Source organism: Dicentrarchus labrax, unplaced genomic scaffold (assembly GCF_905237075.1).
Source record: "Dicentrarchus labrax unplaced genomic scaffold, dlabrax2021, whole genome shotgun sequence".
Classification (NCBI taxonomy): domain Eukaryota; kingdom Metazoa; phylum Chordata; class Actinopteri; family Moronidae; genus Dicentrarchus; species Dicentrarchus labrax.
In genome coordinates this window covers 3,430,525-3,443,445 of record NW_026136724.1, presented here as the reverse complement: position 1 = coordinate 3,443,445, position 12,921 = coordinate 3,430,525, and the positions used below count along the sequence as shown (strand labels likewise).

The window sequence follows — 12,921 nt, the reverse complement described above, 5'->3', positions numbered from 1 at the left end:
AGCATGTTTTAAAATGACTGACAGTGCAGGTTTCTAAACCAGAAAAAACTTACTTGAGTGGTTGGTGAGAGGATGATTTGTGTACATGCAGATCATCAGTCATATAGAAAAACAAATTTAAGAAGTGATTACTAATTTAAAAACAGGACGTGTGCATGCCGGTGAAATCAGTACTATGTGTGAGGTTTTACCACTGAGTGTATGGGTGCAAAATCATTGTCTGACTAAATGACATAACATATGCAGAGGGAGTGAATGACTGCAGAGCCCAGCTGCACCGAATTAGTCACCTACAGGGGAGAGATCAGCACAGACACTCCCAGGTGACATCCCAGGGGCCAACACAATATGCAGAGCTGTTTTTAATATTTTGACCCCCTAATGCATGTAAATATAGAGAACACCTCGTAATATAATTATAGTGCAGTGCAACACCACATTTAAACTATTAGCTTAGTAATAAGGTAGCTTTTATGGCAAACCTGTTGTACTGAATTGCATTAAAGTTCCACATCGGAGTGTGACTGACAATTGTTCTTTCGGCAACTGAATCAGGGGGACCATTAAACGCCTTGGTGGCACCCCTGCCTTTGAAGTGGATTTGTGATATTGGGCTATATAAATAAAACTGATTTAAAATAAAAATAGATGGAATTAACTAAAAATAATCCGCAATGAACTCTGTCACTGTGAAAATAAGCAGGATGAAATAACACGTCATGAGTTTTGAGAATATATTACATTTTCATGGCTATATATCTTTCTGTGTCCATATGAATAAGGTAAGGTAAGATTTATTTATATTCTTTATTGATCCCACACTGGGGAAATTCACTGGCTCCAGCGGCTCCAGATACAACAGAACACAATAGATAAGAAAATACATAAAAATAGAATAGAAAAATACAAGCTATAATAGAAATAGAATAAAAGTTATATGTCCACTTCACTGAAAAAAATAACTCATTGGATGATTTCCATCCATTAAATTTATGTAGCCCCAACTCGATCTAAGTACCTCCTTGTAATATGATTTAATTGAGTTGGTCAAACTCATCTTTATCAAATACAGCCAAAATAAAATAAGTACATTAACTGGCCTAAACTGATTTACCTTTGTACAACTTAAACTAATATAGCTTGTCTAAAATAATATTATTCAGAGACACATAACACAAAATCTGGTTAATATGTTTTTATTTAAAACAAATAAAACCTCATACAAATATCTATATATCTGTATATCTATATATAGAGAGAGATATAGATATAAAACATCAACATGGAACTCATCAACATATTGATGACAGTCACTGACTTGTGTCAAAACACACAGAAAAACTGCCTCAGAGCCTAGCTACACGTTTCAGGCCGAAAAGCTAAGGCATGTTTTGACCAGTTCAGACCAACCCTGAACATTTTTTTTACCATTAACTGCACTATGTAGTGCCTAAATACTGGAATGAAATATACATATACCACATTTAACACACATCTACAGTACAAAACATGGAAATTCTTTCACCAATCTCAAACTAAACTGTTCAAAATGCACTTTGACCTTGACTGAGAGCTTAGCTTTTTAAGCTTCTCTTTAAGTTTTTTATCTATGATGAACACAGTGTATGACCTATCATATTTAGAAAAGAAAAGAAATGAATCCGCTGACTTCAAAACTGCTTCAACCAAAGTAACTAGTATTAGTGCTAGTACAATAATAATACAAGTACAATATCTGAAAAGGCTAAGGCATGGTATAACCAGCTCACATTAAACATATAAACTTTGGTTTCACTATACTATACACATGGTAGAAGTACAAAACAGAACCTGAAACGTGAGAGAAAAAAAAAGGAATTTCTTTGAGTCCAGTCACAGCCTATCCATAGGAACACACTTCAAGATGTGCTACACAAGTAGTTAACAAGAAAAACATCCATGCTGACTGTCACTGAATGTGTGGACACAGTGTTTGCGCCTTATTTTCAGCTGCTGTATCTTTGCATTCAGCTTGTGTCCATCCAAGTTCATAATGATCTTCTGGAAAAACTCGAAGGTGTACTTGAGGTTTTGGGGAAAGGCTAGATCAAGGGCATAAATGAGCCCAAACAGCATGATGAACCCCATGATGACGCTGCCAACATTGTTGAGGACTTTAATGCCCTCAATCACAACTCCCACGTCCTCTGGCTCTTCATGTCCATCTCTTCGGATTGTGTAAATCCCCATGACTGTGGTGTGATGTCCCTCTCTGCATCCTCAGCTGCAGAGGACTGAACAACAACACAGAAAACAAATATAAGTAAAACGCTAAACAACACACAGAAAATCATATACAACATATAAATGCACAGTTACTACATACAGCAGTTTAAAGCAACAGTTCATCAGTTGCCTCTGTCAAAAAAACAGGTGCTAATTCGGGATGTAGCCTTCAACGTTTGATAAGATATAGGCCAGGGTTAGGAATGGTGGTGTGTCAGGCTTTTACAGAATCTTCTGATGCACACATCAGTGTTGTTTCCTGAAGTCACTGGCTGTTTCATAGTATTTCTCATAAATGACGCATGGAATTAGATTAGTCTCAGTATTATAGAGTAACTAACCCCTGCGGTCAGAGCCTAACTTCACCTGCTGCATCATTTTGAAAAATGCTTAGAAAGTGGGCAGACACTGACAGAACAAGGAGAGAGGAGGAGGTGAGACAGGGTGGAGCGTATTTCATAGACTGCTCCTCAGATTCTGGAGAACATGGATGACAGTGGACTGAGCCCGATCAGCTTCAGCTCCATCACTGCCTGAAACTGGAGCTGTCAGAGCCAAGGCTATAGCAGTGCAAGAGAGCTGTAGCAACATAATGTCAGCAGCTTCATGGCCAACATTTTTCAGTTTTAAAACTATGCAATTTCAATGATCCTTTTAGAATCTACCACAGAAAATATTCAGCAAAACTCAGGAGTGAGAAACCAAATCCATCCCCACTTATAAAGGTATGTGTGTCTGCGTGTACTGTGTGTATCTTTGTATGATCATTTCCAGTGTGTACAGTGACTACTACGTGTCACTAGGTTGCAGTAATGTCCTGACGAGTAAAATGGAGGTGCCAGAAGACAGGAAATTCAGGAAAAGTGGAAAAAAGATGAATTAGAGTATTTTTTATGTTGCAGGTTTACAATTATACTACATGAGAGAATTTTAATAAACTTACCAAATATTCCTTGAAAAACACATCTGGGTCTTCACTGACATAGACAACAAGGCTTCTCAGGATGCACTCCCTCCTTATGTTGATGTCATGGCACTAAAACATGGGTGAGAAATAAAGACATCTGGTTATGATGGTGGTGCAGGGATTAGAGCAGTCTGAAGATCAGTAGGTTTTTGGGCTATCTGTTGTATATGTGAAAAAAATAATCATATAATCAAACTGTAAAAGAAAGCAATAAAATGTATTAATAACAGACATTTACACACCTCGTCTTCCTGACAGCATTAGAGGATGTTTGTGCCACAGCTTCTCTTTTTGTATTGGTAAAAAAAAAAGCTTGCTTGTATATTCATGACTGACTGACTGTTATTGGTCTTATACAGTCTTTGGTGTTGTAACCATAGACTGTATATATCACATAAATGACCCACACTGCATTCAAAACGGCAATTTGCGACAAGTTTTGCAGCGAGTAATTGGTCTTATACAAGCCACAAACAGGTTTAACGTGTGAGAGAGAGACCCTGACTGAGGAGGGGAAGGGGGGGGAGAGGTGAGGGGGGGTCTGCTTAAACAGACTCATTATTTGTTAGAGCTCATAATTCATGTTCATGTAGACTTTTTAAGTAAAAGTTGTGTGGTTATAACCCGAGTCAGAGTAACCACAGACACTTAGTATAACTTAATTCTCCCTCATGTATCTTAGCTAGCTAGCCCGCTAGCCCATGTCCGACTTCACTGACGGTAAAATTCGTCGGTCTTTTCACAGCATGCTTTTTAAAATATAACAAAATGGAGTACTCACCAAGGAGTGGAATTACAGCAGCTTTCCGTGGCTCTGTAGAGTAAAACCCCGCAGCAGCGTTGGCAGAAGTTGTCAGTGAAAAAGGAGCGGGAGGAACGGAGGCTGAGAGCGCGCTGCTTCGCACATGCGCAATGGGCGGTCCCAATTCAAATGAAACTCATTTGTTTTGAGTTCATGAATGTCAAGGTGAAACTATTACGTTACCACAATTCAATTTACATCGGTTTAGTGTTTAATAGATTTGTTTCAGCAAATCAAACAACAGTTTAATGTGTCACATCAAAGAAGGCTTGGATCAGTTTTTTGAGTGTATGTACAGCTTTTTATATACAGATGTGACTGATATACACACATATAAACAAAAAACATCTAAAATATAAGTTAAATTAAGTTGTCTTAAAGGGGATTTAATTAGGATATAACGTAGTTGTTCAGAGACCCCCGTACTACGGAAGCCCTAAAGGGCCATGCATTCATACATTTTATTTCCTCCGTTTTTCCGTGATAACGAGTTAATTTTCTCGAGATCTCGAGATAACGAAACTTTGTTTTCCCGAGATAACGATATAATTAATTTGAGATCTCGAGATAATGACTGTGATATGATAACTGCGGTCAAACCAGCCGTTACTCCGATCTCCGTGGTCAAATCAGTCACACTTAAATTTACAGCGTATTCACTCAATTCAAAATAAAGGTATTTAGAACAGTAAGCTATAATTCGAACCTACATTTAAAATAAAATATGTTACATTAAAGTGTTTCATGCGCCCATGAATAAAACACATACTTAATATCAAGCATTTTTACTGCACCAATGTGGAGAAATGCCAAAACAAAAATTCCATATTTGTACCTCCAAGTGGCATCTTTTCTCATATTTGAGGTACTGTAAAAACATATTGCTCAGTAATTCCTGGCTATGGATGGTATATTTGACTTCTACACATATAAGACTACAAGTGTACTTAATATCAAGCATTTCTACTGCACCAATGTGGAGAAATTCAACAATAAAAGTCCATATTTGTACCTGCTTTTACTGTACCCAGAGAGTCTTAAGGCACTTCTCTTCCAGTTTTCTTATGAATTTAATTAAAATCTTCATGTCTTTTATAAATGCCACAAAGCGTGGAGCAACTTTAAAAAAAATCTACACTTATGTAAAATGTACATATAATAAAAATGTTATTACAGAAAAACTCACCATCTTTCTTTTGCATAAAACACTAAACTGAACAGTATGATATTCAGAACCAGGTATTACATTCTTTGTGTATTTGTTGTTTGTTGTTAATATTGGTGGGTACATTACATTTGAAATGTAATCAATTAAAAACAAAGCACTTGTGTCTGTGCTCAGCCAGTGCAGGATGGAACCAACGCTGTGGGTGTCGCAGTAACAGCGCCAGCCCTCAGGGTGGCAGCAAAACTCCCTGCGTGCCACCGTGCGTCGACAAAGAAGAGCAGGAAAAACGTAAATTGCCTGTTTACTGTGCTTTACGTCCACCGACCGTCGGTTGCCGGTAAAACGGGGCAGGGCCAACGCTCTCCGTCAAGCTAGCCAGAGTTTGACACCCGGAAAAGCTGGCCCACCTTCAGAATGAACTAGCAGTCCTCCGGTAACGAGCAGTTTGTTTTGAACGCACTGGCCGGAAGTTGCGTGTGTGTGTAACTCCCGGTGGTTTGACGGTGAATGCAGATCATAACGCTTGGCTGAATATAAAGCAGAAACGTACGCTAACGGTACATGTATGTGATACTAAAAACACAGAAGGAACCGTGGAACTGAACCCATATGGATCCCAACCGGATAATCCAGGCTCTGAAGGGGACCATCGACCCCAACCTGCGGATAGCGGCGGAGAATGAACTCAATCAGGTGGGTGAGCTAGCTAAAGTAGTTTTTTGGTTTTGTTTGTTTTTTCCGGGTGGGAGGCATCATGGAGCGTTTTGGCCCAGACATTACACCGGTGTTCGTGGAGGAAGGCAGGCCGTGTTTTTGTGCTGTAGCTCGGCATCGGCCTGGTGCTTGTCCGGCCCCCGGCTTTGGGACTCTCTGTCCGGCCTGTGATCGGCAGTTTGGCTGAAACTGTTCCCCACACACTGACTCCAGACAGCAGCTGCGTCGAAGAACAATGGGAGTCAGATGTGACAGCCATCATGGACCATCAGGAGCCGGGCTCAACTTTCCCCTGTCAACGCTGGAGTTGACAGGAACCCCTCCAGAGCTCTGCTGTGGCCCTGAATTCCTGGGATCAGCTAATAACATCACAAATGATCAATAGAGGCTTAATAAAAAGATCAGGGCCCCTAAATAATTGATTCATGAAAATGTGAATTGATTATTGCAGAATTTGGTTCATGCATAATGCCTTTTTGTTTTTTTCTTTATAATTCTTTTATGTAAAGAAATAGTTTTATGTTCCAAAATGTCCTTTGGAATGAGTTCACGTTCACCTAACCTATATGATGGTCTAGTTACTACTTACTTACTAGAGCTCTCCACGTAGGTGTGTCTATGACTCTTGAAATTCAGTCACTCTGTTATAGGTCAGACTTTGCCTTTCATTCCAGCTAGTAGATTATTTATACATAGATAAGAGTCTCCTTTGTGTGTGTGTGTGTGTGTGTGTGTTTCAGTCGTACAAGATCATCAACTTCGCCCCGACCCTGCTCCAGATCATCATCTCGGAGCAGGTGGAGTTTCCTGTTCGCCAGGCAGGTAAGACCCCAAAACTATACTGCTCATGTTTTATAGGCTCATCTCACTGCTCATTATGCTCCAATGCGGATCCACAGTCAGTATTTATAAGGATAATACTGACACAGTTTTGGCTGAGGTAATTCTGCCATGTAAGGTTCATATTGAGAAATGTTTACAAAGAAATAGAATTGCTGCTGTTCATAAGGAAAGTGTATCACGCTTACTGTGATGTTTGTTGAGTTTGTGATATTCATACATCATTTGTGTCAAGTGTAAATCCCTGGAGAATTGTTCTTGGGATCAGGTTTTTATTATCGTTTGAATCAAAGAGATGTAGACAAACAGTCATCAACACAGTAGCAACAATAAATGACCCACAAAACATATATAAGGTCACTCTAAGTCACTGTAATAAATCCAAATGAAAACGCGTGCTCACACCTAGTCATATATGTGTAATATACATAAACCTACACACAGCTTACTTACAACCTACCCTTCAGCAAAACATCCAGGAGAATTTATAGGTAGCTCACACTCTGCTTGAAATGCACAACTTATAAAAGTAACTAATACCAAATTACACATTTACAGCAGTTGGACACTTTCTATACTTTCCTGCTTGACGGCGTCATTACAGTCTGTTTAAAATAGATGAGGTGTTTTATGTTACGTGTATATTTTCGTCCCATCACCTCATTAAAAGATAGGTCTAACAAATCCCATGAAAACATCAAAACCATGTAACATTTTTATTTTTTTATTTTTTATTTATGAATTGATTTAAAATTGAACCAGATCATTTACAGACAAGGTGTCGTAGACAAGTTGCTCACTATCGTTTTTTTATGTTATTCAAATAGTAGGAAAGTTGTGCATTTGTTGGGGACTGTTTTCAGCGGCGGATTATTTCAGGTTTAGTGCTCTGGTTAGTATTTATGGCAACAAAATGTATTTGACAGTGGAGCTCTGTGGCACAGGAAGAATATATATCAAGCTCTGAAACATACAATACTTGTTCATTCAGTCTTTAATGAGATTTGTTGACAATAAGAGCAATATAGAAAATCACCAGGCTTATCTATTAAATCCAGTCTTTGACTCATGAGATCAGCTGAATGAATGCAGAGCAAAATTGTGTGTGTGTGTGTGTGTGTGCATTCTTGCCTCACTCCCTGACTGTGTGTGTGTGTGTGTGTGTGTGTGTGTGTGTGTGTGTGTGTGTGTGTGTGTGTGTGTGTAGCTGCCATCTACTTGAAGAACATGGTGAGCCAGTACTGGCAGGACAGGGAGCCGTCTCTTGGCGAGGTTGTGTTTCCCTTCAATATCCATGAGAACGACCGGCAGCAGATCAGAGACCACATCGTGGAGGGCATCATCCGCTGTCCAGAGTCCATACGGTACAGAGACTAAACACACACACGCAAACTGTCATAAAGGACTAATCTGTTCCCATCTGTAATCACTGCAACTCCTCTTTACTGTCCTTGTGTAGACAAAGTATGTGACTTTTTGTAAGCTATACAAAAAGCTTTTTGCTATATATTTCACGTAGAGCACAGTGGGCACCTGATGTTGTAAATAAACTTCTTAACTGACTGATACAATAAATGACTCCATATCTTTTTGCATTATCTGTAGCGCCCAGCTGACCATGTGTCTGCGAGCAATCATCAAGCACGACTTCCCCGGCCGCTGGACCGCCATCGTGGACAAGATCGGCATGTACCTGCAGTCTCAGAACAGCGGCAGCTGGTACGGCAGCCTGCTGGCTCTCTACCAGCTGGTCAAAACATATGAGTAAGTAACCTGTTCGTGTTCCTCCGTTCCACCTCACCGCTCTCAACACCCCTCCTGGGGAGACATTAGCCCTCCCATTACGACTACAGATTACCTCAGTCCCACTGTAAGTCTGCGGTCTAAGGTCATCTTAGCCTTGAGATGCTTTTGGGAAACAGGAACCAGGTCTACAGTAGTTCCTAAAAGATGTTCTATATATCATTAAGATTAGATCACAACATGTGTTGCCAAAATAACTAAAGAAGAAGAATAGTTCAACATTTTGGAAAACATCATTTGCTTTCTTTCTGAGAGTGACATGAGAAGATATCAGTCTCATGATGATAAAACAGCTAGCCAAAGTCCAAAAATACACCTACCAACACCTCTGAAGCTCGTTCACAAACGGAGGGTTTTAGGTGACGTTATGAACATGTAAACGATGATGTCATGTGTTGACTGAAATTTGGAGCTAATGATGTCATTTGGACCCAGAGTCTGCACGGCAGTGATTGGCGTCTGTCCCTTCCCTACACCAATCAATCGCGAGCAGGGCTCAGCTATCACATGATGTGAACTAATTGAAGTCTGACTTATCTGAAAAGACTTGAACACACACCAGCGTGATAAGAATGGCAGAAAGATCTTTTAAATATGAATTCAATATTTATTTGACGTGATTTACTGCAACCAGCCACCAGGGGGCGATCCAGATGTTTTGGCTTCATTTGTGGGTTATGGATTATGTTGTCCATCATTATATGTCAATGGTTAGAACTAATTCTTGGCGAACAACAGCTGGGTGTAGTTACTGCACACAGCTGTCCAGAGTATTGTTGTCTCAGTGAGATTGTCAGGTTTGATACCATCAAAGAGACCAAAACCTGAGCTCACTGACTGTATCTGTCCACCGGTGTTGGACTGCACAGAAGTCCTGGGCGGATGGAGACTCCAGAATAGTTCCAGAACTCTCATTAAAAGCACATATTGTCATCTTTACATTTCTGTTTGTGTGCACATTAAACAAACAAGGTCTAATCCACTGATAAACTACAGAGATTATTTGAATCCTTTCTTAAGGCAGGCTCCTGAAAGGAAGCACTAACTCTTATTTCCTTCCAGTAGCTCTGAGTGTGTGTGTGTGTGTGTGTGTATACTTCAGGTACAGGAAGGCAGATGAGAGGGAGCCGTTGCTGGCGGCGATGCAGATCTTCCTGCCGAGGATTCAGCAGCTCATCAGCCAGCTGCTGGTGGACTCCACCATCTTCTCTGTGCTCATCCAGAAACAGATCCTCAAGATCTTCCATGCTCTCGTACAGGTGTGTGTGTGTGTGTGTGTGTGTGTGTGTGTGTGTGTGTGTGTGTGTGTGTGTGTGTGTGTGTGTGTGTGTGTGTGTGTGTGTGTGTGTGTGTGAACACATGATAAAAGCCAGTAACAGTGCTGCAGGCTTCAGAAATACTGTAGCAGAACTGGAGGCAGAAACCTGTTGTGTTTGGACCAGTGGAAACATTTCAGTCAGGAGAAGAGAGGGAGCACAGTGCTTGTGTCCAATGCCAGACTATCAGTATATAAGTTAAAAATCTAATTATTTTATTTCTCTCTCTCTCTCTTTCTTTCTCTCTCTCTCTCACTCACCCACCAACTGGTTGAGGCAGACGACCACCCACCTAGAGCCGAAGGGTCTGTCCTAGGTTTCTGCCTTTTAACAGGCAGTTTTTCCTTGCCCCCGTCACCAAGGTCTTGCTCATGGTGGTACTGTTGGGTCTCTGTAAATAATGTTTTAAAGAGTTCGGTCTAGAACTGCTCTATTTGAAAAGTGTCCTGAGATAACTTCTGTTATGAATTGGCGCTATACAAATAAAATTTAATTGAAGTGAATTGAATTCACTATATTTGTCTTGAAAATATCTTTATGAAAAAGTACATCTTATGTCTAAATAAGCTCCCCAAGTCACTTAAATAGCTTGTTCTGCCTTCTCAGTGTTTTTTTCTCACTGAGATTGAGCCAGTTTAAGATGCTGAGAAGGTTCTTCAATCTCAGCTCAGATCAAGCTATAAAAATGATTGGTGGTTAGAGAGAAAAGGAGTAAAATGGTAAATGGACCTGTACTTGTATAGCGCCTTTCTAGTCTTCCCACCACTCAAAGCGCTTTTACACTACGTGCCACATTCACCCTTTCACACACATTCACTCAGTGATGGCAAAGTCCATCGAACAGAAACTAACTTTCATACACATTCACACACCGATGCATGAATTTGGGGTTCAGTATCTTGCTCAAGGATACGTCGACATGTGGCTGGAGGAGCCGGGGATCGAACCAACAACCTTCTGATTAGGGGACGACCCGCTCTTCCTCTGAGCCATGTGCCACCCGCGCACTGTTGGACATTACAAAATAAACTTGAAGGGTCCATCCCCAGCAACACTTGCGGCATTAAGGACAACTTTATTTGTCAGACCGACACACATTGCAGCTTGTCACCTTCATCAGGGATATTATAAATACAGGGTGTCCATGTGGTCCTTTTTTAGCCAGTATGGGCGTGAAATAGGTCTTAAACTGCATTCATAACGGTCTTAAAAAGTCTTAAATTTAACATGTTGAAACCTGCTGAAACCCTGTAAAAATTCTGCAGATTCTTCTTAAGAAAATAGGACAGTGTGTGAGGGAATTCAGTGTCAGAAGTGAAGGCGTGCTTCGCCTCATTAAGACTTCTGCAAATTCCATTTTATAAAATGTAGGCTGAGAGAACAGAAAATTTAAAAAAAACTCTTCTTCTTATCTTTGCTTTACTACACTGTTCCTCAGCAGTGACAGCGCTCAGTCTCACACAGCAGGTGACAAATATCACAGAGCAGCATGGTTCTTTCTTTAAAGGTCCTGTCATGTCTCGAATAAATTCATATCAGACAATACTTTGGTATTTTTCAACCTGGACCCTATTTTCCAATGTTTTTGTGTCGAAGTGACTAATGGGGACAATTATTTTGACCAAACCAGAGATTGTTTTGATGAGTTTTATTTTGTGGATGGAGTCTGGATGGTGCCTTGGAACAGAGCCACATAAGTGCTGTTTCTGGTTTAACAAAAAGGATCTTACTGTATCTCTGTAGGGATCCTTTCCATAATGTCACACACTAATAATAACAATCTGAGCCTGGTGGCAAGGACAAGCCCCCTTAGTGGACGTACATTGACGGTGCACAACTGCCCATGAGGATTACAATGCTGCCTATTTTCCGGCCGCAACCCACTCACTCAATACTGGACCAAATTTAAAACTTGTTTTTGCTTAGACACAGAACCATGGGCAAATAATGTACAGGATGAAAACTACTTATATACTTAATAATACTTTAAAAATACAGTAGATGAGGTCACTGATGTTACATATTCTATGTGTGTAAAGGGCTCTGTGTGTGTCAGTGTCACATGATGATGATGATGATGACAGCATTGCCTTCATTTTTGTCCTGCAGTACTCGCTGCCTCTCCAGCTGATCAACAACACAGTGATGACTCAGTGGATGGAAATTCTCCGAGCCATAATGGACCGGGACGTCCCAGCTGTAAGACAGACAGACACACACACATACACACATACACAAAAACTTCAACAGATAAATTAAGGTTTTTTTTTAATACCCTTTTTTAAAATCCTCTTTTTCTCATTATTACCACATACCAAATGATTATTTTACAAGAAACTTTTATTCTTATATCACTACTTCTTCTTCTTCTTCTTCTTCTTCTTCTTCTTCTTATCTGATTAAAACAAAAGTATTCTCATTACAACATGATAAGGTGGTGTGTTGTTACAGAAAGAAACTTCCAAATGGTGTTAAATCAAGAAAAAGATCCATCATTGCTTAAAGAGACACTGGTTCCTAACCTGAAAGTCCAGTCCCCCACAAAGGGTTAGCAGAGCTTCATGAGGGGTCGCGTGGTCTGCTTGATTTCTTAAGCATTTCATAAGTGAAACTGTCATTTTAAAGTTTTGATTATTATTTCAGCTATAAACAGGATAAGGTCACAAGCTATATCCACAGAGCCTTCATTAATCAGATGTTATTTGTGTAATGGGACACTTAAATCTTACTGAATGAGTTTTTTTCTGTTCTTTTGCTGGAATCACAAAATCCAAAAACTGAACCTAAAATGTGTGTTTGTGTGTCAGGAGACGTTGGAGGTTGATGAGGACGACCGTCCTGAGCTGGCGTGGTGGAAGTGTAAGAAGTGGGCATTGCGTATCATCACCAGGCTGTTTGAACGGTGAGTCCAGAGCTGCTCTCACGTCACAAGAGAGCCGATTTACAGTTAGCAGAGGGATGTTGCCAGTCATTCACATGCTTCTGCTCTGAACTGCAGGTATGGAAGCCCTGGCAATGTGACAAAGGAGTACTATGAGTTTGCAGA

The 12,921-nt window shown here is 40.2% G+C and overlaps 1 protein-coding gene and 1 long non-coding RNA gene across 5 annotated transcripts in view; one reads left to right on the top strand and one right to left on the bottom strand.

Moving 5' to 3' along the window:
- Positions 1 to 1,180: 1,180 nt before the first annotated feature.
- On the bottom strand, positions 1,181 to 4,642 carry LOC127358566 (uncharacterized). Its single transcript, XR_007882476.1, has 3 exons — positions 4,014 to 4,642; positions 3,209 to 3,301; positions 1,181 to 2,273 (listed from the first exon to the last, which is right to left on the bottom strand). It is a non-coding gene; the product is annotated as an uncharacterized LOC127358566 (long non-coding RNA).
- Positions 4,643 to 5,527: 885 nt separating this feature from the next.
- ipo8 (importin 8) overlaps positions 5,528 to 12,921 on the top strand; it is a 30,191-nt gene continuing 22,797 nt past the window's right edge. For 2 of the 4 annotated variants that reach the window (XM_051391685.1, XM_051391683.1), the window contains exons 1-8: positions 5,528 to 5,895; positions 6,657 to 6,738; positions 7,964 to 8,120; positions 8,362 to 8,520; positions 9,662 to 9,818; positions 11,985 to 12,074; positions 12,683 to 12,777; positions 12,874 to 12,921. The exon at positions 12,874 to 12,921 is cut by the window's right edge and continues 37 nt beyond it. In XM_051391685.1, coding sequence (XP_051247645.1) covers positions 5,812 to 5,895; positions 6,657 to 6,738; positions 7,964 to 8,120; positions 8,362 to 8,520; positions 9,662 to 9,818; positions 11,985 to 12,074; positions 12,683 to 12,777; positions 12,874 to 12,921 — 872 coding nt within the window. In that variant the 5' untranslated portion in view covers positions 5,528 to 5,811. The remainder of the gene's footprint in view (positions 5,896 to 6,656; positions 6,739 to 7,963; positions 8,121 to 8,361; positions 8,521 to 9,661; positions 9,819 to 11,984; positions 12,075 to 12,682; positions 12,778 to 12,873) is intronic. The other 2 variants (XM_051391687.1, XM_051391686.1) reach the window with 1 other exon arrangement.